This window comes from Corvus moneduloides, chromosome 14 (genome assembly GCF_009650955.1).
Source record: "Corvus moneduloides isolate bCorMon1 chromosome 14, bCorMon1.pri, whole genome shotgun sequence".
Lineage (NCBI taxonomy): Eukaryota > Metazoa > Chordata > Aves > Passeriformes > Corvidae > Corvus > Corvus moneduloides.
In genome coordinates this window covers 19701986-19725288 of record NC_045489.1, presented here as the reverse complement: position 1 = coordinate 19725288, position 23303 = coordinate 19701986, and the positions used below count along the sequence as shown (strand labels likewise).

The 23303-nt window shown below is 54.2% G+C and overlaps 3 protein-coding genes across 7 annotated transcripts; 1 reads left to right on the top strand and 2 right to left on the bottom strand.

Annotated features, from left to right (window-relative positions):
- Positions 1–2839: 2839 nt before the first annotated feature.
- NSDHL (NAD(P) dependent steroid dehydrogenase-like) lies at positions 2840–13525 on the bottom strand. 5 transcript variants are annotated; one of them, XM_032124088.1, is made up of 9 exons: positions 13446–13525; positions 12836–12886; positions 12694–12756; positions 10493–10660; positions 8745–8891; positions 7641–7769; positions 6177–6319; positions 4997–5099; positions 2840–4436 (listed from the first exon to the last, which is right to left on the bottom strand). In XM_032124088.1, the coding sequence occupies exons 2-9, from the start codon at positions 12854–12856 to the stop codon at positions 4101–4103; spliced, it is 1110 nt and encodes a 369-aa protein (XP_031979979.1). In that variant the 5' UTR covers positions 12857–12886; positions 13446–13525; the 3' UTR covers positions 2840–4100. The 5 variants fall into 5 exon arrangements, with proteins under 5 accessions (XP_031979979.1, XP_031979981.1, XP_031979982.1 ...); XM_032124090.1 differs by having other exon boundaries at positions 13396–13459; XM_032124091.1 differs by lacking the exon at positions 12694–12756.
- A 230-nt stretch (positions 13526–13755) lies between these two features.
- Positions 13756–16641, top strand: LOC116451061 (centrin-2-like). Its single transcript, XM_032124189.1, has 5 exons — positions 13756–13840; positions 14037–14195; positions 15137–15265; positions 15910–16047; positions 16460–16641. The coding sequence occupies exons 1-5, from the start codon at positions 13766–13768 to the stop codon at positions 16547–16549; spliced, it is 591 nt and encodes a 196-aa protein (XP_031980080.1). The 5' UTR covers positions 13756–13765; the 3' UTR covers positions 16550–16641.
- Positions 16642–18208: 1567 nt separating this feature from the next.
- LOC116451060 (glutamine amidotransferase-like class 1 domain-containing protein 3A, mitochondrial) lies at positions 18209–22369 on the bottom strand. The gene is made up of 4 exons (XM_032124187.1): positions 22195–22369; positions 20485–20656; positions 19660–19861; positions 18209–18623 (listed from the first exon to the last, which is right to left on the bottom strand). The coding sequence occupies exons 1-4, from the start codon at positions 22300–22302 to the stop codon at positions 18431–18433; spliced, it is 675 nt and encodes a 224-aa protein (XP_031980078.1). The 5' UTR covers positions 22303–22369; the 3' UTR covers positions 18209–18430.
- Between the last annotated feature and the right edge of the window lie 934 nt (positions 22370–23303).

Sequence of the window (23303 nt, the reverse complement as noted above, 5' to 3'; positions counted from 1 at the left end):
CCCGGGAAGCAGAGGCCGGCCCGTCCTGCCGTGGCTGGGAGGTGTGGGAATGTCCTGGTGCTCCCTGGCATCAGCACATTTGGGTAACAGCATGCACTGGGGTAGGAGCCACCCCTTCCTCAGCTTCCCAAAACGCTGGTTTGAGCCCCGCATCGTGTCCTGGATCCCTGTGTCTGGAGACCCCACAGCAGGGTGCAGATGTTGCACTCCTCCCAAACCTCACTGACTCTCGGAATGGTTTGGGTTGGAAGGGACCTTAAAGCCCATCTTGTTCCACCCCATGGGCAGGGACACCTCCCCCTATCCCAGGTTGCTCCCAGCCCTGTCCAGCCTGGTCTGGGACACCTCCTGCACGCCCAGCTCGGGCTGGACTGCAGTGCCCTCTGTGCATTTTCTCTCCCTGGATGTGCAGGGTCATTTCTGACCTGCTTTTATCCATTTTTCCTCTTACCTATTGCTGGTAATTACACATAAGCCACCCTTTTTCCTCTCTGGAGGTGTGTCTGGACCAGAGCTTCCCCCACACTCCAAGGGCAAGACTGAAAGGAATTCCTTGGACAATTCCCTTTGCAGTCTCTGTAAGAGGGGAAATGGGGGTTTGGTTACCTTAACTCCACCTAGAAAAGCACTTTTAATCCTCTCTCGCTTCCCTCCCTCTCCTTTCTCCAGGATAAGCAGCAGCAGATCTCTCTTCATCTCTCCCACTGCCAAAACCAGTCTCAGGTCAGCAAAATCAGGAGCTGCAGCAAGGAAAAGCCAGGAAAGCAGAGAGGGAGATAAGGAGTTTGATGAGAGTGCTCCAGGGAACTCTTTGAAGTCCTGGGGAGCTCCTGTGGAGTGTTACTGACAAGGACAGGCTGCACCTGCATTTGATCCTGGATGTTTGGAAGGAAAGTTTGATAGTGGCAATTCTGCTTCACAGCCTCTGCTCACTGAGACACACAGAATGCAGACTGGGGGCCACAAAAATCCCAGACTGGTTTGGGTGGAAGGGACCTTGAAGTCCATCCCATTCCACTCCTGCCATGGCAGGGACACCTCCCACTGTCCCAGGCTGCTCCCAGCCCCAGTGTCCAGCCTGGCCTGGGACACTGCCAGGGATCCAGGGGCAGCCACAGCTGCTCTGGGCACCCTGTGCCAGGGCCTGCCCACCCTCCCAGCCAGGAATTCCTTCCCAATATCCCATCTGACCCCTCCCTGTGTCCTGCCTCTCCATCCCTTGGGAATTGTCTCTCTCCAGGTTTCCTGCAGCTCCTTCAGGTCCTGCAAGGCCACACTGAGCTCACCCCAAAGCTTCTCCTCTCCAGGCTGAACAACCCCAGTTCCCTCAGCCTTTCCTCCCAGCAGAGCTGCTCCATCCCTCTGCTCATCCTGGAGCCTCCTCTGGCCTCTCTCCAGCAGCTCCAGGCCTTCCCTGTGCTGAAGAGGTGGCACAACAAAAATATCCAAGCAGGACACAACAGAAGGATCTTCTCAGCTGCCCCAAACCACCCAGGATGGGATTTCTGCTTATTAGAACTGGGAAACGAGTTGAGAGGAGGGGGCTGGAGCAGGGCTGGAAGAGGCCGTGGATCCAGCAAGGTCCCTGCTGTGCTGTGGCTGGGACGGAGGCACAGCAACACTCCCTGGTTCCCTGTGCTCGGGAACCAGCAACGCTCAGAGCCACAGGAGAGCTGGCAGCTCCTGATCCCACCGGGAGAGCCGCGCCGGCCCGGGGGGACACAGCCCTTCCCTCAGTGCCAGCCCGGGAATTGGGGACTGTCCCCATCCCGGGGGGACACAGCCCTTCCCTCAGTGCCAGCCCGGGAATTGGGGACTGTCCCCATCCCGGCTGTGACACAGCCCTTCCCTCAGTGCCAGCCCGGGAATTGGGAACTGTCCCCATCCCGGGGGGACACAGCCCTTCCCTCAGTGCCAGCCCGGGAATTGGGGACTGTCCCCATCCCGGCTGTGACACAGCCCTTCCCTCAGTGCCAGCCCGGGAACTGGGGACTGTCCCCATCCCGGCTGTGACACAGCCCTTCCCTCAGTGCCAGCCCGGGAATTGGGGACTGTCCCCATCCCGGCTGTGACACAGCCCTTCCCTCAGTGCCACCTGGGGAATTGGGGACTGTCCCCATCCCGGGGGGACACAGCCCTTCCCTCAGTGCCAGCCCGGGAACTGGGGACTGTCCCCATCCCGGGGGGACACAGCCCTTCCCTCAGTGCCACCTGGGGAATTGGGGACTGTCCCCATCCCGGCTGTGACACAGCCCTTCCCTCAGTGCCAGCCCGGGAATTGGGAACTGTCCCCATCCCGGGGGGACACAGCCCTTCCCTCAGTGCCAGCCCGGGAACTGGGGACTGTCCCCATCCCAGCAAACCTCTGGATCCCTTCCCGTGTGAGGGAACCCCACTGCCCTGCTGTAATCCTGCTGCTGCAGCTTCCAGGACCTCCTGCTCCGGGAGCACCCACACCCCTCACCCTGCCAGGCTCCAAGGACAGGGAGAGGGGTGACCCTGCCCTGGAACTGTGTCCGAGCACAGACACGGCCCTTTTGGGGTGGATCGGAGCTGCCAGGCGGGTCCAGCTGCGAAATGCCATCTAGAGGGCAAAAGGCATTCAGCGATTTACCTCCTGCTCGGCTTCGGGTAATCCTGAACCCTCCCACTTCCACCCGACCCTATTCCCTCCCAGCAGGCCGGGGGACTGACCAGTGCCAACCAGCATGGCCCGAGCAACTGGCCAGTACTCACTTCAAGATCAAGCAAGGCCGAGGTTGGTAAAAACAGCTGTCAACCAGCAGGTAAGAATTCCCAGGAAAAAAAGCCCAACGTAAAACTTCCCAGAAAACAGAAGTTAAAATAAAGCCCATTTAATGGGACTCAAGCAGCACACTGAGCTCACAGGTGGATCCCTGGAAGTGTCCCAGGCCAGGTTGGACGGGGCTTGGAGCAGCCTGGGACAGTAGAAGGTGTCCATGGGGGTGGAATGGGATGAGCTTTAAGGTCCCTCCCAACCCAAACCATCCCGGGATTCCCTAATTCTGCGACTGAGGCACTTCCCATCCTTCTGAAATCTGGAACACCAGAAGTCCCAGGGAGCCAGGAATTTGCACGGGGGGGAAACTCCAGCTCGAACCTAAACTCCTCCTTTGAAGCCAAAGCAGAACTGCAGTGCTTAGAAAGATGAGAGGGCAAAGAACATTTAACAGACAAGCCACAGGAAACAGCTCGGGGACCATCGCTTTGTACCCGTTTCCTTGTGGGAAAGAGGCTTTTTCACGGACTAAATGGTCAAAGAAATCCCCATGAGCAGCACGAACAGGGCAGGGAGGAGGAGCTCGGTGCTGTAGGATCCTCCAAGCACTGCAGACCTTGTGGGAAGGGAGCTGTGGTGAGACAGTGCTGGGGCTGCTGGCAGGCAGCTCCCAAAGATCTCTGCCCCCAACAGGGAATCACTAAAATCCTGTTTGTGCTGAGAGTGGGATCTGCCCTTTCAGAGATGGGACACAAGGCTGGGAAGCCATCTCTGTGGGATTTATTTGGGTTCTTTTGGGACAGAAATAAACCCTGCATGGACAAAGGAACACGCTCCTCATGGGGTCCTTCTGCTGCCTCAGTGAGAAGCCGAATCACCCCCTAATCACAGAAGGAAAACCAAAGGAGCTGCAATGAGTTAAGAGAAGGTGGCAGAACTCCTTTTTGGCACGGGGCTCTCTTGTGGAGAGCAAAGCCAAAGCCCAGAGGGGAGCCAGCCATGGGAAGTGTTTGTTACCCAGCCCACAGCTCTGAGAAGGGGTGGCTGCTGTCACCAGAGCAACAAAACACGGGACAAGGGTGGGGAGAGGAGAGCAGGAATGCTGGTGTGCCTGCCTGGGATTGAAGAGGGCACAGCAGGGTGTTTATTCACAGCCCAGAGAGTTCAGCAGCTGTTTCCAAACAAAAGTCACATCCAAGAAACAAACTCTTAGCACAGCTCCCATATGAGGGAATGGCGAGACGGAGGAGGAGGAGAAATTTCAGGACAACTCCAAATTCCTGGGAATTGGTGCCATTTGCTCCACGTTGAGCTGTCAGTAGTGATGGGAATGAAGCAGGAGAAGCTCCAGGCAGGGCTGTCAGGCCCGGGCCCGGCGCAGGCCGGGGTAGCTCTGCACTGTCCTGGCGATGGCCTCGTCCAGGCTCACCACGGGGCTGTAGCCCATGGCCCTCTTGGCCCTCTCACAGCTGTAGTAGTGGAAGGTCCCAGCCAGGGCCACCCTCATGGGCGTGAAGGTGGCCTTGATGGTCACCAGGGGCCTGAGCAGGGCCAGCAGCAGGGACAGCAGCAGGGCCAGGTAATAGGCCAGCCAGTAGGGAATGTGGTACTTGGGAGGGTCGTAGTCCAGGCCGGTCAGGATCCGGGACATGAACGTCCAGAAGGGAATTGGTTCGTCATTGGTGATGTGAAAGGCCTGGAAGAAAGGGAGAGGAGAAGCCAGGAGTTAAAGCCATGGTGGATTTCCCAGGTCTGGCTCTGTGATGGCCCATCTCGTGCTCCTGCACAGGACATGACCCCACTGTCCTGACAAACTGCTTTGCACTGCCCACCTCTGTGTGAAGAGGAGGGAATCCCTGCTTTTCCAAGCAAACCAGCTACTTCCAGCACTTCAGAGGCCAGGATTCCTCAGAAGTGTCACCCAAACTGATGCCACAGCACAGATCCAACAGGTTAAAACACCCCAGAGCGCCCAGAGCGGGACCACAAAAAGCTGGAAAAGTTCCTCCTGTTCTGAAGTGCATCCTAGAGGCTCCTGTGTTCCCATGTGTGCCTCGTGGCTCCCCCAGTTCTGCCTGGATTGCCCCTCACAAGGAGTTTCACAGCAGGAAATTAAGGATATCCATCCAGCTCAGCCCAGGTGGCCACCACAGATGGAAAACCTGGAGCTCCCCTCCCCTGCAGGACGGATGCCTGGGACACTCAGGAACCAGCAGAGGCTGGGGATCCCTTCCCTGCCCTCCCCTCCCTCCTCACCTTGCCACACAGGGCAGAGCCTTTGTGCAGCTTCTCTGCAGCCAGGATGTGCCCATGGACCACGTTCTCCACGTAGGTGAAATCCACCAGGTTCTTCCCATCCCTGCACACAGAAAAGGAAGTTCAGCCCCAAGACAAGCCGGGCTGAAAACGCGCTCGTGGCAAAAGGGAGGACTTTCACCCAGGATAAACTCATCCCAAGTGTTCCTCTCCTTCTCCCACTGCCTGGTGCTGCCATTCCAGGCCATACCCTGGCAGAGGGTGGGACTACCCTCAGTTATTTTGGAGAAGGGAGGGTTGCTCTTGTCCCAGCTCCCAGCAAAGCTGCCATTCCTGCAGCAGCACCGTTTTTAAACCTCCCAAGCTGCCAAGAGTCTGGGAGCTGCAGACCCTGCAGGTCTGGGGATCAGCAGCGATCCACGGAAGCAGAACAGAGGCAGAGAGGTGACACGCACAGACAGTGTCACTTAAGGACAAACTTCCAACCAGGAATTGCTGGGCTCAAGGAATTCTGACTCCCCCAAGAAGCCACCTTCAGCCTCAGCTGGATCAGGTTTAACTCACTGTGTGAGATCTATTTCTACACAGGCCCAGAAAATTAATCTGCTTATCACTTTCCAGAGTCCAGCCAATCAGAGAATCATGGAATGGTTTGGGCTGGAAGGGAGCTTAGAGCTCATCTTGTTGCACCACTGGGATTTCAGAGCAAGGAAGAGTTTCAGTTGCTGGGCTCTGAAATTCCAGGGCTCCACTAGAAGCTCTAAGGCTCAATAAGAAGGCAAATGCCTCTGATCTCATAATCAGAAATATTACAATACTTCTAGCATTTCATACTTCATAGGGATTTTAATTGCCAGAACCTCAAGTACCACAAGTGCGTATTAATTAAATTAACAGCAAGTTAATTATGATAAAATCTGAGCTTCCTCATATTAACAGCACAGCTCTTCAGACAGCTCAAGCCATGCCAGCCTTCCTCATGGATATTCCTTTGGCATTATGGACACTCACCATGGCACGGAATGAGCCCCTAACACAGGATTTTTAAGGGAAAAAAGGGGATCAAAAGTGACAAATAAAAGAAACAACACAAGTGATTTCCTTTTGTTCCCTTCCAGAAGGGCTTTGTAGATCCAGCACTGATTCTGCCCCAGCTCTGCAATGCCTGGGCCTTGCTCACCCAATGATGAACTTCATTTTGCCACTCCGAGCTGCCTGGACGAGGATGGGAACCAGCTGAGGGTCTCTGGGACCGAATATTCCATGGGGACGGATTGCAGTGGTGAAGAAATTGTTGTCTGGGTCATTGGCACTGAGCACCTCCTGCAGGGAAAGAGGAGGACAAAGTCAGGAAGGAAAATGGAGCTCAGCAACACGTCCCAAGACCATCCTTAAAGGGGCTGGGGGCTCCCCATCTCCTTGGGAAGGAGCCTGTGGAAGGATTATTATCCCCTCCTGTCTTTCCAGGTGATCCTTCCTTCCTTCCCGTCTCTTTGCCACTTCTCCTTGAGAAGAAAACCAGACAAAAAGCAGTTTTTATGGCTGAGCACTCAACGAATTGACAAAGGAAGGGAAGGCTTTGCCAGAGGAGCTTTCCAAGCTCCTTCACCCCGTGAACTCCTTGTGCACAGCTGGAGCAAAGGAGGACACTCAGGAATTCCATCTCTGTCCCTCCCAGCAGCCCTTCCCAGCCCAGCCCCCCCGGATCTGCCTCAGGAGGGGATGATCCCATCTCCCTGGCAGCTCCAGCAGCACATTCAGCAACTCTGGAGGAGATTTCATTCTCCTGGGAGCTCCTAAACAACATGTTCTGCTCATTTCCAACAGCTGCTGGAATTTCTGTGGAGGAGGCACAGACAAAAGCCCTCGGAATCCTTTCAGTTTCCCCCAAAACAAAGCCATAATCACCAGCATTTGGGCTACCCTTGATTGCTGCTCCTCAGCTTCCCCTTTACCAGTTCCTGCAAAGTGCTGGTGAAGGAACAGATGTTTTCACAATTAAAATTAATTAAGGTCTTTTGGAGGAAAATCCTTCAAGGCTCTCACACCGTCAGCAGCAGCGTGGAAGGGACTCTCAATCCTGCTGGCACAAAAAGCGCGGATTCTTCCCACAACTGAAATGCAAGCCATGGGAGAAGGATCCCAAAAAGCTCTGCTCCTTTGATTGAAAGCACTGTTATCCCACATTTAACCCACAGATGCTGCAGCAGTAAGAACAGGAGCCAGAGCAGGTGCTGCTGCTGTGCAAGTGTCCAAAGCTGTGAGCTCTCAGATGTCTGGAGATCTTTTTGAACATTAATATTTTCAGGAATGGCCTGCGCCCCTCTCAGCTCAGGCCACGCTCCCACCTCATCTCCTTGTTCACATTCCCAACTCTAAACTCAGGCTGCAAATCAAGGAAAGAAGCAGAGGAGACAAAAAACTCCCCCCAGCTGCTCTTAAACCAAAGCTGTGGCAGGTAAGGACTGGGATTATCCCACAGCTCTTCCATGGCAGTGACACCTCTGGCAGTCCTGGAACCACCTCTGTGGTGTCACACTGGATTGCATTCAGCCTCTCTGGCAATTCGTGCCACAGCTCGATTTTATTCTCTTTTTATTAAGTGACTACATCAAAAAGTAACAATTTAACCAGTGCCAAATACCTTCTCCTGCAGGATCTTGGTTTCTGTGTAGTAATCAATAGGTTTCTGTGCATAGGGGAGATCTTCTGAGCCATTTTTTATGTCTGTGCCCTCAAAAACGACACTGGCACTGCTGGTTAACACCAATTTCTGCAGGAGACAGGGGAGAAAACCGGTGGTTAAAGCCTAAAATAAAAGGGTCGTTATTTACAAAGGGTGAGTAAAGATAATAATGATAATCATGGTAATAATGATATTTAAGCAACTGATCTTACAGAAAATAAGCTGAGTCTAGAAGAAGATGAACAGAAACTGCAGGTAAGAGAACTCCCCTTTTAAATTCATTCTGTCCCACCATTTAGTGCTACCTGAAGGAGATTAAAACATTCCAGCAAACACCCAAGGCAGTCAATCCAGGGGCACCTTCTCCAGGAAAACCAGAGGCCTGGAGCACCCAACACCCAGTGTCTTTAACAAAGATTTGCTCATCTTGACAGTAACAGGTCACAGTAGGTTAAACCAAAAAAACAAACCTTGGATGTTTTTGTGGGATGATTTAAATGAAATGAATCAAATAAATAAATGTAAAATAAATGAGATAAATGAAAATTGATGGGATATCCAGATAACCTAAGGAGAAAATATAACCTTCAATTCCAGGCTGCTGGACAGCAGCCTGGCTTCCTCAGGCTCTTTCTTTTGTGGGCAGTTCACTTCCTAAACCCAACGACACCGAGATTCTGGCACAAGGGTGTTCCTCCTCATTGCACAGCAAGGAACATTCCCACTGCTGGAACAGCCATCGCCAGGGCTATCCCCTTGGGAAAGCAGGAAAAAGCCACTTGTGAGGTGCTCCTCTTGCAGGGTGACTCCCAGGTGGGGGGACATTTTCATGGCTTTTTAATGGACATCCCAGTGTGGCTTCCTGTGGCAAACAGGGATTGAGTTCACGCTAAGCAGGAGACCCACAGAGTCCCTCCTGCACTGGTTTTGATGGAATAAAGTGGGAATTCATTATCTCAGAGCCCTTTGTCCCCTCTCAAACGAGGCTGGCACCAGCCTGCGATGGTGACAAAGTCCAGCAGCCTCTCCCAGCCTCCCTGGGCCCTTCCAGCCTCGCCTCACCTGCACTCCAGCTTCTCTGCAGGCCTCAATGACTGCCTTGGTTCCCGTGAAGTTCACCCTGTAGAAGAGCTCCCTGTTGTCACTGGCAGGGGCTGGCGATGCACAGTGGAACACCACGGCCACGCCGCGCAGGGCTGGCAGCAGAGCCTGCAGGAAACAGCGGGGACACGGCACTGGGGCACGGGCAAAATCCCTGCGGGAGCCCCGAGTGCCGAGAGGATTCCTCTGCCTGCTTTTAGGGGTTCTGACCCCCCCGGACAGCCCTGCTTTAGCTTCAAACCTTGGAAAAAATCACCGACGGTCAGAGAAGAACTAGGAAATGCAGTGGTGGGAATGAGGTGATAGATGACGATGGGAGATTGGCACAGGGTGAAAAATTCAGAGGTTTTGGGCTTCTCTTTGTAGTAAATAGATAAGAGTAAAAAATACCAAAATGGAGGATTGTTGTTGTTCTCTAAACCTTCTTCTCCTTCTTCTACTACTCCATATTCTGCAGTAAAAGTAGTTTGGATTGATTAGATAGAAAATTCCACAGTTCCTGCCCGTGTTACTGAAGAATTGGTAGGAAAGTGAAAATAATGTACGTTTTTAGTAACTATTGGTTAAAATATCTTTAAAAGGCCATGTAAATCTTGATAATTAGACTCACTCCTACTTCTCCTCCTTCCATGCTGTACCTGGGTCACGCTAGTGGCTCTGTTCCTCTGATAAGACTTAATAAACAACTATCTGGAAGCATTGAAACTAAAGTGAAGTCTCAGTTTATCTTTGAAACTCCTTGCAAGGACTTTCAGTAAATTCTCTCCCACCAGAGGGACTTGATTTACAGCATGGTAAAGTGTCAATCACCAGGAGGGAAAGAAACCAGCTCTTCTCTTCATGGGAACAGCTGCATTTCAAGTCATGGTCCCTCTGTAAAGGTGGGCAGCAGGAATGGGGTTGGCACCCAGGATCTCCACAATGTCCTGGCCCCACTGCACGCCACATCCTCTCTTCCTTCCAGAGAGATGCTGGGAGCTTCCCCCGAGCTGGAGGCTGTCCAGGCTGAGCTCCCTGCAATTCCCAGGTGCAGGCACGAGGCTCAGGACTACCTGGAGTTGGGGCTCTGAGGAAGCAGCAGGCTCCAAGCTCCCCATGGCACGGGCTGAGTGCAGGGGACTGCCCCAAAGTCATCTCCCACATGGCTCACACAGGCCTTGGCCAGGGCTCCCCCTCCTCCTGCCCTGGCTGTTGGGAATATGGGCTGTGCCTTTCTCATGGAGCTGAGGAGAGCTGGGAGAGCCCCTGCAATTAGCGCAGGGGCTGTAATTACCCTGTGAATCTCAGCTAACAGCAATGCACAGCACTAGCACGAACCAGTGCCGTTCTTTTCAGCTTCCAGCAGAAGCCAGACATCTGAGACCAGATCTGCTCCCTTCAGAGGCTTCCAAGGAAAAGTGCTGGGGATACACCACAGGGAAGGGTTGGGGGGACACATCTGCATCCCCTCTGACAACCTGGGCAGGGCCTCCGGGGGTTCCAGTGCTTCAGGCAAGGCTCAGTGCTCGCACAAACACCCTCCCCAGCCTCTCAACAAAGCTCCTCCTAACGCCCCCCAGGATCCCCCTGTCCTCCGTGCCCCCAGGCCACACTGCTGGCTCATGGAGAGGTTGTTGTCCACCAGGACCCCAGCAGGTCATCCCCAGCCTGTCCTGGTGCCCAGGGTTGTTCCTCCCCAGGTGCAAGACCTGCCTGTGCCCTTCCCTCACCTCCTTGTCACACAGGTCTCCCAGGAAGAAGGTCACCTGGTCACTCTCAAACCTCTTGTGGATGTCGAAGACGTTGACGCTGTAGCCCTTGGCCAGCAGCTGCTCCACCATGTGCTGCCCCAGGAACCCCGAGCCCCCGATCACGGTGCAGCTCCTGCCAGCTCCAGCCTGCAGGGACAGGGGACAGCTCCTCGACAGGCAGGGACACACCAGCAAGCTGACCTGAGCCTCCCTGGATCTCAACGAGCTGGAATTCTGCTCAACTACTCAGCAGCTGCACTGGAGGAGTTTGAATTGGGCCATCAAAGCTCGGTGCTGTCACAGGGAGTTCTGAGTGCAGACACTCTGGTTGGATTTTGGAAGGGGAAATCCTCATCCTCACAACCAAGAGGCTCAGGGAGGAGGGAAGGGAAAGAGGATTGGCCCCCACAAACTCTGCCTGGATGGTGAAGCAAACAGAATTTGAAGGGAGCTGGCAAGAAAGATGGAGAGAGGCTGTTTACGACAGCATGCAGGGACAGGACACAGGGAATGGCTTGCACTGCCCAAGGGCAGGGTTAGGTGGCATACTGGGATGGAATTCCCCCCTGGGAGGGTGGGCAGGCCCTGGCACAGGGTGCCCAGAGAGGCTGTGGCTGCCCCTGGATCCCTGGCAGTGTCCAGGGCCGGGCTGGAGCAGCCTGGGACAGTGGGAGGTGTTCCTGCCATGGCAGGGGTGGCACTGGATGAGCTTTAAGGTCCCTCCCAGCCCAGACCACTCTGGGATGATTCTGGGATGTGTTTCAGCCTCCTGGCACTGCTAATGCAGAGTATTAAAACCATCACCACTCTCAGAACCTGTGACACTCAGAGCCAAGAAAGCAACCAGGTAAAGGCAGGAACTAATTCTCAGTCATTAATTCTTCCTTCCTTCTTCTTTAAGCTCTGTAAATCAATGACTGGAGTCACTAATTAACGGACTTCAGCCTGGCCACTCATCTGACTGGACTGAGACCAAAGGCCTCACTGCCAGCACAGAACAGCCAGGCCCTGAGTGTGAGGGAGCTTTTCCACAAAGAATGCTCTGTGCTGGCTGGGAACAGTTTCACTCCTGGTTGTAACACAGCCCCCACCTCTGCAGGGATCCCTGAGGGAGCCTGCACCCCCCGAGCCACACAAAGACAGCCATTGTCCACAAGCTTTGCAGGGCACATCCTTAAGCAAAAGTTCTGCTGCCAAGTTATCCACAGGAGAAATCCGAGCAGTTCCCTGAGCTACATCAAAGCACAACCTGTTATTTAGGATGGGCCATGCAAAGGGGAGTCTGATCGGGGTCTGGAGCACAAATCCTGCGAGGAGCAGCTGGGAAAGGGGCTCAGGCTGGAGCAAAGGAGGCTCAGGGGGGGACCTTGTGGCTCTGCACAAGTCCCTGACAGGAGGGGGCAGCCGGGGGGGTCGGGCTCTGCTCCCAGGGAACAGGGACAGGAGGAGAGGGAACGGCCTCAGGCTGGGCCAGGGGAGGGGCAGGGGGATATTGGGAACATTTCTTCACTGGAAGAGTGGCCAAGCCCTGGCAGGGGCTGCCCAGGGAGCTCTGGAGGCCCCATCCCTGGAAGTGTTCCGAAAACGAGCGCACGTGGCCCTTTGGGATGCGGTGTGGTGAAGATGGAGGGATTCAGCCCGAGGGGGGACAGCTGCTGAGGGGACAGAAACTGTTCCAGCCTCTCCTCAAAAGGCAGCCGCTCCCTTCCACTGCCCCTTTCCCTCGTCTTCCCCTGTACCCTTTCCCACTGGGTCCCTTCCACCCCAAAGGTGGAATTCCCTGGCATTCCCTGATCCCAGGGCACTCTCCAGGAACCAGGAGCATCCAAACTGCTCCGAGATGTGCCTGAAGTGAAGTTTTATGGCAGCAGAATGCTGCCCTCTGCCTCTGAACCTCAGAGCACTGCCGAGGCTTCAGAGGAATCACAGGACCCCTGGTTTGGGTTGGGAGGGACCTAAAAGCTCATTTTATTCCACCCCCTCCAGCCCAGGTTGCTCCAAGCCCCGTCCAACCTGGCCTTGGGCACTCGCAGGAATGGAGCAGCCACATTTTATTATAAATAAAATAAATTTTATTTATAATAAACTCCCCACGATTCGATATTGCACAGGATAATATTTATAGCAAGCCAAGCTACACATGCCCACATCGATTTTAAAGTAACCTATCCAAATTATACCTCGGAAAAATCAGCTTTTCTCCCCAGAATGTTCACTAATGCGGGGTCAACCTCGTGTCTTCCCTAGGGATGTGCAGAATGTTTATGAATTTGTTTCTGCAAGACAAATCTTCCCAAAGCACCACGTCAGGCCCCAACTCACCGCTCTGAGGCGCGTGGCCATGGCTCGGGTGAGGCACTATCCGCCAGAGTCCTTGAAAAAAGGGAGAAAATTGTTTTATTCCCAATGAAATAACACATTTCCAGTTAGAGAAATCAAGGTTTGAAGCCAGTATGCTAAAGAAGGATGAGGAGAGGGAGTGAATTCTCCCTGTTCTTCCAAACCAAATCAGCAAGTGCAGGTGTTGGCCTGGCTCTCTTTACTGTTCTGAAAGCCCTTTGAAATTCCAAGGAAAAAGCCAAGAAGAGGCGGGATTGGTGCCTGTCCACCTGGAACACGGAGCTGGTTTCAAAGCAGGGGCACAGGGCGATCCCCCCTCCAGCTGTTCCCTCTTCCACCCCCCTATCCCTTAACACCTCATCCCTCTCCCAAACGCAGTTTACGAACTACTGCATCTCCAGCTCCCCCCCCCGCTCTTTCAGCCCCATCCCAGAGCCCCCTCACAGTCCCCAGGACCCTCCCCACGGCCCCAGGACCTCCTCCACTGCTTCCAGCTCCTTCCCAGTGCCTTTCCACATTCCCCCAGGACCTTGTCCACGGACCCTAGGCCTTCTCCCACAGCCCAGAGACCGCGCCCCGCTGCTCCCAGCACCTTTGCACAGCTGCCAGGACCCTCCCGGGCCCCTCTCGCCGCCGCCGCCGCCCTCAGTGAGCCCCGCCCCCTCTCCGGCCACGCCCCCTGCCCGCTCTCCACCAATCAGCGCCGCGCCTCCCGCCAGACCCCGCCCACTCCCCCAATTCCCGCCTCTTTCCCTGGGGCGAGCATCGCGCCAGCCCGCTCCCGCTCGCTGATTGGCCCAACGCCCCCTCCCTCCCGCCAATCGCGTTGAAGGAAGGAGGAGATTTTTTTCCCACGCGGTCATTCACCCCTTGGCTCCGCCCTCACGGCAGCCAATGGGAGCGCGCGTTGCCATGGCAGCGGCGTGGGGGCGGCAGCCAATGGGAGGGCGCGATATTGAGGCTGGCCGGAGTGAAGGCGGCGGCATGGTGAGGGCGCTGAGGGCGGGCCTGAGGGGCTCGGGAGCGGGGAGGGGCGGTGGAAGGGCTGTCAGGGGACGGCGAGGGCGCTGAGGGGACTCAGAAGCTCTGAGGGGGCTGCGAGGGGGCTCGGAAACTCTGGGGTTGTGAGGGGGCTGAGCCCCGCCGGTGCCCCCGCCCTGAGCCCCCCTTGTACCGTGCCGAGGCCTCCGGCTGTAGGAAGTCGTCGCTGGGAGCTGCGTCCCAGAGGAAGAAGGCGAGTCCCAAGCTGGAGCTGCCGGAGGAGCAGCAGCGGGAGATCCGCGAGGCCTTCGAGCTCTTCGACGCCGACGGCAGCGGCAGCATCGATGTCAAGGAGCTGAAGGTCGGGGTTTCCCTGGAAGCACAGAGTGACCGAGGTTGTAAGAGAACAGGGCCGTGAATGCCAAAATAACCTTAAACAGCACAGGAGTTTCCTGGGTTTCTCCCCTCCTCCCTCCAGCATAAAACCTGGGGGGCAAAAAGCACATTTTTCTCTTGATTTGCAGCTCTTCACTGCTCTTATCCAGAGTGTGTAGGGCCAGGCTGCCCCAAAATTCATGGGTGATTCTGTGCTTTCAGTCCCGACTCCTTCTCTGTTCATAAAACATCAAAAAAAGGGGTTGTGCACATTAAAAAGGTGTATGGGGGGGTTTCTCCCCTTGTCTTGGAGAGGATTTAATGCTTCTTTATTATTGTTATCTCTGTTGTTGCTGTTGTTATTATTGTTGTTATTAAAATTATCCCGGCTGTGGAATCCACCAATGTTCCTCATTTTCATCCTTTTGTTCATTGCCAAACCCTTCTGATCCCTCCCCAGCCCAGCCCTTGGGGGAGAACAGTCATCAATAAATTAGGACTGACTTTGCTGCCAGAATTTCTCCTTCCCATTCTTCACCTGGATGTCCCAGATGCTCCCTGAGGCCCCAGGGAGGAGATCTGGTTTCAAACCTGCTGCTTGGCCCTTTACCAAAGGAGGAAAACATTTCCCCACCGAGATTTTAGCACCAGAACGAAAAACAAACCTCTTCAAATTCCGTGTGCTTGACCAGCTTGAGATGGTGAGAGTGTGTGTAGGGAATTCCTGGGTTAGCTGGAGGAAATTCCAGAATGGGAATGTTTATATCCCTGGTTCCTGTGTCCCTTGAGTGCAGAGCAGAGCAGCCCCTGTTTTCCTGGAGCCACGGAACATTTGGCCACGATGGGGCAGGAAGTTCACCCCTTCCCCCCTCTCCCGTGGTTCTGTTGATGGTTTTGTAGGGTTTATAACTCATTTTGTCCTTCCAGGTGGCCATGAGGGCCCTGGGGTTTGAACCTAAGAAAGAAGAGATCAAGAAAATGATCTCAGACATGGATAAGGAAGGGACAGGAAAAATCGGCTTCCATGACTTCCTGGCAGTGATGACACAGAGAATGGTATGGATGTTTTACAGGTCCAAACAAAGGGAATTCTGAAGTGGCTGAGGACCTTTTATCTCATTAAAGGGAGATTAAAGCACTGCTTTAATCCTAACAATTAAACATGTCAAAGTCGGGGTAGTCCCTGTCCTGGACTCTCTCATTTTTCAGGGGAAAGTTAAAATCATGATATCATGAACAAGTTTCTTTGACAACCAGAGGGGATTTTTGTGTTTGAAAAAAGGGGAAAAGGTTCTGCTCCCAGATGGAAACCAGCTCTGAGCTGCAGGAAGCTGTTGGAGTGTTGATGTCTGGCACGGGGGTGTTTTCTTTCCTTGAATTCTAATTTACAGATTAAATCTCTGCTTTGAAAAATATTTCTAAAAACCCAGATATTTAATAGCAGAACATCCTGATGGTGAAATCCCAAAGACACCTGGATAGCCAGGATGGAAAAAAATCCCTGAAAGCCTGAAATTCTGGAATTATGGCTGTGTCTCTGTTTCCTCTCAGCTTTTATGTGTAATTCCTGCTGGCTGGGCTCCTCTGGGTTTGTTCCCAAGGGTTTCTCAGTCCATCAAATCAGTTATAACTTTATTTTGAGTGCCACCTACAACACAACCACTCCTTTCTTACCTTAAACTCATTCCTTCTTCCTTAAGGCTGAAAAAGATTCCAAAGAGGAGATTCTCAAAGCTTTCAAACTCTTTGATGATGATGAAACTGGAAAAATCTCTTTCAAAAACCTCAAACGTGTGGCCAAAGAATTGGGGGAGAACCTCACAGATGAAGAGCTGCAGGTTTGGACCTGGTGTTTGTGGGATCTTTATGCTGAGGCTGGGAGGGAAATCCTCTCTGTGCTGGTAGGAAGGGAGGAATTCCTGGCAGTCTGGGGGTTTGGAGGTCAAGGATGGGTTGAGCCCATGTGTGGATGTAGGAATGGGATCCTCAAATTGCAGTTTTGTGGAGTTGCAGGGATGTGAAAGGAATGACTCTGCTCCAAGCCCTTGGTTTCCCCCAGGACATTTCCTGGAGTATTTCCTGCTCAGGTTTCTGTGTAAATACACCCAGCAAAGCAGATTGTAGGAAATGTGAGGTTGAGCCACCACTGTCCCCTCCAGCACAGCTAATAAAGAGTGGCTCTAACTCTGAATGAAGCCAACAGTTCCTGATGAAAGCCCCAGCTGACTGCTGACCCCAAATCTCTTGCAGGAGATGATTGACGAGGCGGATTGGGATGGGGACGGGGAAGTGAGCGAGCAGGAATTCCTGAGGATCATGAAGAAAACCAGCCTTTACTGAAGCCCAGGGGGATTCATTCCTTTGCACTTGTGTGTATTCCTTGGGTGGGGGCCTCCCTTTTGTAGTGTCTTGGTTTCTTTGGAGGCAGCAGAAAATGCAGGTCAGTTCTATTGGAAGCTTTTTGTTTAGCAGTTTTAAAGGTGTTTGGGAGCAGTTTGCACCACCCTGTTTACAGACAGCAGGTGGCTGCTGATTGTGATGTTTACACTGCTTTAAATTCACAAATCACATTCGTGTGACCAAATCTAGGTCCTTTTCTGACTAACAAAATAGGTCAGAATGGTTCTAGTTTGGTCAAGAGATGACTCAAAACCAGACAGTGTAAATCTGTTTGGGGTTTATGTCTTGGTTTGGGCCCTACAGTGAACTCTTTTTATGATTTATTTGCAGGGACCAGCTTTTTAGAACCTGTTTTATGGGGATTATCCCTTCCCCCCCCCCCCTTTTTTTAGGGCATTCTTTAAACTCAAACCAAAAATAAACTGCTGTAACTTACCTTGTGGTCAGTTCACATGGCTGGAGGAATCTTTGCAGAAGGACATGCCCAGTGCTGTGCTGGGAGCTCTGTGTGCTCGCAGGGATGCTCAGAGGCTGCACATGGGGTTGGATTTCAAATAAAGTGTCTTATTTTAAGAGTTCTGGAAAGAGTTTAGATCCCCACTTCGCCAAAAGAAAGACGTGGCCAGGCTGGAGAGGATCCAGAGAAAGGCCACAGAGATGAGCCAAAGCCTGGGGAGCTCCCAGGTGAGGAAAGGCTGAGAGAAGTGAGGTTGTTCAGCCTTGGGAAAATGAGAATTAGGGGAGAGCTTGTCATCATGTTTGGTATTTGAAGGGTGGCTGCAAAGGAGGTGGAAACTCCCTTTTCATGAGGAAAAGACAAGGGATAATGGGTACAGGGTATTCCTGGGGAGGTTCTGAATGGGCACCAGAGGACTTTGCACAGTGAGAAGAGCAGCTTTTGGAAGGGGTGGATTCCCCACGTTGGGACACTTGAGGGCTCATCAGGACAGGCTGCTGGGCCATCTTGTCCAGACAGCATTTTTACCAAGAAAGGTTGGACCAGCTGGGCCTTGAGGTCCTTCCAACCTGGAATTCCCTGGTTCTGTTCATGCAGGAGAACAAGGTCACCTCTTCCCACCAGAGCTGGCTGGGGCCACGAGGTTGGTGCTGCTGCTCTCACCGATGTCACATTCCTGCTCCAGTCTGGGTCCTGACAGATCCCAGCAAAACAGGGGGGGTTGGTGCTGGGGGTTTCCTCCTGTGTCATTTTCCCAGCTGACCCGGAGGGAAAGGCAGAGACAGAAGCACAATTCAGGATCCAGCAGAAGCATCAGGTTTTATTTGGTAGCAGAACTGGGTTCCTTCCTCTGGCCACAATTCAGTGCTCGGAGGGAGGGGCGTGGGGAGCAGCTGAATCTGAGCCCTGGCTCCTGCCTGGCCTAAAGCTGAGGGAGGGCAGGGCTGGATGGGATATTGGGATGGAATTCCTTCCCTGGGAGGGTGGGCAGGCCCTGGCACAGGGTGCCCAGAGCAGCTGGGGCTGCCCCTGGATCCCTGGCAGTGCCCAAGGCCAGGCTGGACATTGGGGCTGGGAGCAGCCTGGGACAGTGGGAGGTGTCCCTGCCCGTGGGCAGAGATTGGAACTGGATGAGCTTTAAGGTCCCTCCCAACCCAAACCATTCCACGATTCCATGCCAGCTCCCAGCCCAGCTCCCTCCAGTTTGTGACGTGTCCTTGGCAGAACACAACAGCTCCAGGATTGCCCCTCCTCAGCAGCCAGCAGAGGTCTGGGGGCAGAGCTGCTGAGTGCCATTTTCCTGCTGCTGTGTGAAAGGAGAAGGGCGTTATCCATGCAAGGGGAGCTGGATGCCCTTGGGCCCTTCAGGCCAGCTGGAGCACTTCTCGGACCATTTTCCCGACGCCGTCGTGGATGTCGTGGATGGGGGCGTTGCACATGAAGGCGCTGGTGGTCACCAGCCGGTTCCTGGCGTCCACGTGGACCTCGGTGACCTGGCTGTTCACGTGTCTGCAGCCCAGCTCCTTCATGGCCTCAGCAGTCTTGGCATAGGGCCACCTGCAAGGGAGCAGGGAATAAAAACCTGCAGTGGGGAACGTGTCCCACACACAGTGGTTTGGTGAGAGCCCAGAGTGCAGAGTCTGTGGTCACTGCACAAAATCTGCTCAGTAGGAGCCCAATCTTTTCCTGCCCAAGGAGTTTCTCCAGGACTATACAACAGGAAAACATCCTGCTCAAATGAGTTAAAAATCTGAAGTAAAGCCAAAATAAAACCTGAAGTTCCACTACCGGTGTTCTTCTACCCAATTCTGCCCACTCCAGTGTTCCTGTTTATAGAATCCCAGGATGGTTTGGGTGAAAAGAGACCTTAAAGCTCATCCCATTCCACCACCTTCCACTATCCCAGGTTGGCCCAACCCCTGTCCAACCTGGCCTTGGACACTGCCAGAGATCCAGAGGCAGCCACAGCTTCCCTGGACAACAATTAGATTTAGGTTTGGGGTGGGGATTTTTCACCAACTTCCTACAAGTTGGTGATAAAACTCCTTCCTAGCAAAAGCCATCACATTCCCTGGCCTGCCCTTGGGAGGATCCAGCCACAGCTTCCCTGGAGGATGGAAGAGTTTCACTCCCTTCCTCTCTTAACACCCCGAGCCTTGTGCAGCCACCCTGCTCCTGCCTTGGATCTGCTTAACTTGGAGTCAGCAAAGGTTCTTCCTACCCTGGGTCAGTGAGGCATCAGGGAGGCAAATATTTAACTCAAAATAATAAATTCCATTTAAATTAGTTTAAAATAAAGTGTCTTATCTGAAGCCATCAGAGCTGTGGAAACAAGTCACAAAAATGCAAACAGATCTGGTGTTGGACCATTCCTTCTGCTCTGCTGAGAAAGGATTAAATGAGGCTTCCAGAGCTTCTGCTTTTCCCTGCTAAGTCCCCAAAGGGGCCAGAGTTCCTGAAGGCCTCACTGGAGGCAGCAGAGCCGAGTTCTCAGAGCTAATGTTCAGCCAACAGCAGGCCAGGACCCCTGGCCAGGCTGCTGGGGACTTTGGGGGGCCCTGGTGGGATTGCCATCAAGCCCCGGGTCACTCACTGCTCACACTCCGTGTCGTGCCCCACGGTCACCTCGCAGCCTGGGAAGATTTTGGCTGCCAGCACTGGGGAGATGCAGCACAGCCCGATGGGTTTGTGGGCAGCGTGGAAGGCCCGCAGGACGTCCTCCACCTCCTTGGAGATGCTGCAGTTCTTGCCCTGGGTGGCCCAAGTGCTCAGGTTTTTTGCCACCCCGAAGCCACCTGAGGAAAGAGAAGCAGTTTAGGCTGGAGATTATACCCAGGGCGGGATTTTTGCCGGGTGGAATGTCAAGGTGGGTTGGATGGATGGCAGCATTTGTCCAGGGTCAATAAAAGAACTAAAACCTGAGATCCTGAACCTTTGGGAGCTGAGACATCCAAGCCCCTCCCTTGCTTCCCCAGCGAACGGAAGCAGCACGGCCTCGATGCTCCAGTGGGAGCTGTGCTCCACCCACAGCTCTCTCCTGGGTTATTGTGGAACACAGACACATTTTCCTTTGCCTCAATCCTCACTCCAGGCCTCGTCCATCCCCACTGGAACACCCCAGCGGCCAAGCTTTCCACTCCTGAGCCCTGGGCTCTCCCGGTGAGGAGGAAGGGTGCTGCTGAGGGGAGGGATGGTTTTCCATCCAGTGAAAACACAGCTCTAGACAACTCGGTTTGCAGTCCTGTCCTCCTGGGATCAGCTTGGCTTTGCCACATCCTCATCTAACTCCAAACTGGCGTGGCAGTGCCAGCAGGGACGGAACACAGCTCTGCTCCTGAGCCCTGCTTCCAGCCAGTCCCTCTCATTCCAGACTTATGGAATATCTAAGCTGTGGACAGGCAGACCCCACACATCCTACCTGGAATGATGAGGGCATCCAGCCCCTTGACATCCAGCGTAGCCAGGTCCTTGATGTTGCCTCTGGCTATCCTGGCGCTTTCCACCAGGACATTGCGCTGCTCCGGCGTCGGCTGCCCCTTCGCGTGGTCCACCACGTGCATCTGGGGGATGTTGGGAGCATAAACCTCTGCCTGGAGGGAGGGGATAGGGCTGTTATCCTTCAGGAATGATGGACAAACGTGGCAAGGGCACAGGGAGTGAGTGGGAATGCTGAGGGGCTTTCTTCGGAAAGAGCTGGGAGGGAGGGAAGGAAACCTTTGGTAGTCTGTGCCCAGGAACAGCTTGTTTGGGGTCTGAAGATTCCATCCATATCTCAACCAATCCCTCTTGCCAGGTGACCACCCAGAGAGCTGCTGTCCCACAGGGACAGGACTTGGGCTTTCCTCTCCCCACCTCCTGTTTTCCCAAAGCCAGAGTGGTTTTTCTCTGGAAAACGCTTCCCCTTCCTTCAGCACTTTCAAGCTCACGTGCGGAAATTATGAGGGGAGGGTGAGATTTTGGGACTGTGCCACCTGTGCAGTTCTGGGCCCCACGATTGAAGAGGGATCTCAGGAACACCGAGGTGTCCCGAGGAGGGGGACGGGGCAGGAAGGAATGTCCCGTGAGAGCAGCCGAGGGCTCCGGAATTATCTACGTGGGAGACAAGGAGGCTGAAGGGCAACCTGGTGGCAGCTTCCTGTGGAGAGGGAGGTGCTGAGCTCTCCCCCCTTCCAGCTGAAATATCCCGTTCCGTGCTGCCCTGTTTGCTTGGAAAAGGAGGGATTGGGACGACGCCCGAGGTTCCTCCACTAGAGGCCCCTGCCGCTCCAGGGATGAGAGCGGGATGGGCTCCGAGCCTGCTGGACTGGGACACGGCAGGAGGGACGCGGCTGCAGCAGCTCCGGGAGAGGAAGAGGCAAAATTAAGCCCAGTGGAGAAAACCTCCGGACAAGGCTCATCCCGGAGCCCGACAGAGAGGGCAGGGCTGGAATGGTTTGGAACTGGGCGGGCTGGCACATGCGGGTCACCCCTGGGCCTCTGTGATCCACAGAGCAATTCCCACTGCCAGGGGAACGGATCCGACCCAGACACGCGGGTGCTTCACAGCTGAGTGTGATATTCCAGGGGTTTCCCTCCTTCCTTTCCCAGTCTCGCTGAGCGGCTCTCCTGACTCTCCGGGCAGCTGCACCTTTTTTACCCCTCCTCAAGTTCAACTCACGAACCCCTTTCTGTTCTCTCATCCCTGGCAGTGCCCAAGGCCAGGCTGGACGGGGCTTGGAGCACCCTGGGATAGTGGAAAGTGTCCCTGCCCGTGGCAGGGGTGGAGTGGAGGAGCTTTAAAGTCCTTCCCAACCCAAACCGTTCTGGGATTCTCCGATTCTATTTTCACTCCTACCCTCTGAGGTTTTGAAAAGATGAATTTCAAACAGCCCAAGCTGTCTTTTAAACAGAAACAGCAGGAGCGAGAAGGCAAAAGCGGAGAGAAAAAAGCATTCAGGAAAGTCTCTTGGAGAGTTTGGATGCAGAGCCCCACGCCAATCCAACAGCCCAGCTGAGCAGGGATTTCCCCACACCATCCCCAACACTCCAGGCATCGCTGCTTGGCTCTCGAGGAGTTTGTCTCAGAAACGAGGAGGGGAGAGGCTGCGGAGCAGAGCCGGCACAAGGCGCCGGAGCGGGATCCTCTTACCTGTGCCCCCTCCCGGCTCAGGTGCACCAGCACGGCCGAAGCCTCGTGGACCTCGCTGCCATCGAACACCCCGCAGCCAGCCAGCACCACGGCCACCCGCTTGGCCATGGTGTCCCGGGAGCAGCGGGGCTCCCCGGAGAGCCCCGCGCCGCTGTGAGCTCCGCTCGCCGCCTGCAGCCCTTTATAGCCGCAGCCCTCCCCCAGGAGCAGGTGGGGCCGGCAGGCTTGGGCTGGGGTTTCTTGCTGGCAAGGAGGTTTTATTTCCAGTTCCACAGGCAGGGCGTGTAAATATTATTTGTTTCCTCAACTGGCTGCTCCCTTACAGATCTCCTTCCCAGCACGTTGTCTCCAGAGCAGCCCCAGCTGACGTGCTCTGCCCAACAGAGCAGCTGTGTTTTCCCTCCTCAGCTGTTGATTTTCCATTCTAGCTCAGGCTAAAGCACCGAAACCTTTGCACAGGAGATGGTGTTGAAGGGAGCCTGCCCGGAGCCAGGATTCCAGCCAGTGCATTCCCCCTGCTTTAAACCCTGCACTGCACAGGCTGCTTTGGACTTTTAACACCAACACTTCCCTTTCTGATCCTGAGTGTTCCTTCCCTCAGATCCCATCTCCCAAAAGTGGATATTTCACACTTTGCTGTAGTCGTTTGCACCCTGAGTTTAGAAATTAATAAAGTCATGCAGTTGGAAGGGACCCACAAGGATCCACAAAGTCCAACTCCTGGCCCTGCACAGGGCACCCCAACAACCCCACCCTATGCCTGCGAAAGCGCCCAAACATTTCTTGGTGTCTGGCATAAGGGCATTCCTCATCAACAGCACCACCTCTCCATTTATTTAATTCCAGGGAAGTGGTGCCAGGAGCTGGTGGAGCCCTGAGCTCTGGAGGAGCCCCTGGCAGCCGGACTCAGTGTCCGGAGCTCGTTCCTCCCACCCCGGCTCTGCTCACACGGAGATGATCCTGTACCCCTCTGTTTCAGCCCGGCCTTGGTGGAGGCTGAGAGAACAGAAAACTCCCACAACATGGCCGAGGGGTGTTTTTCAGGGGTTATTTATAAGACATGCTCCTTGGGGCTCTGTCATTTTTGGGAGAGCCATGAAGCACATCCT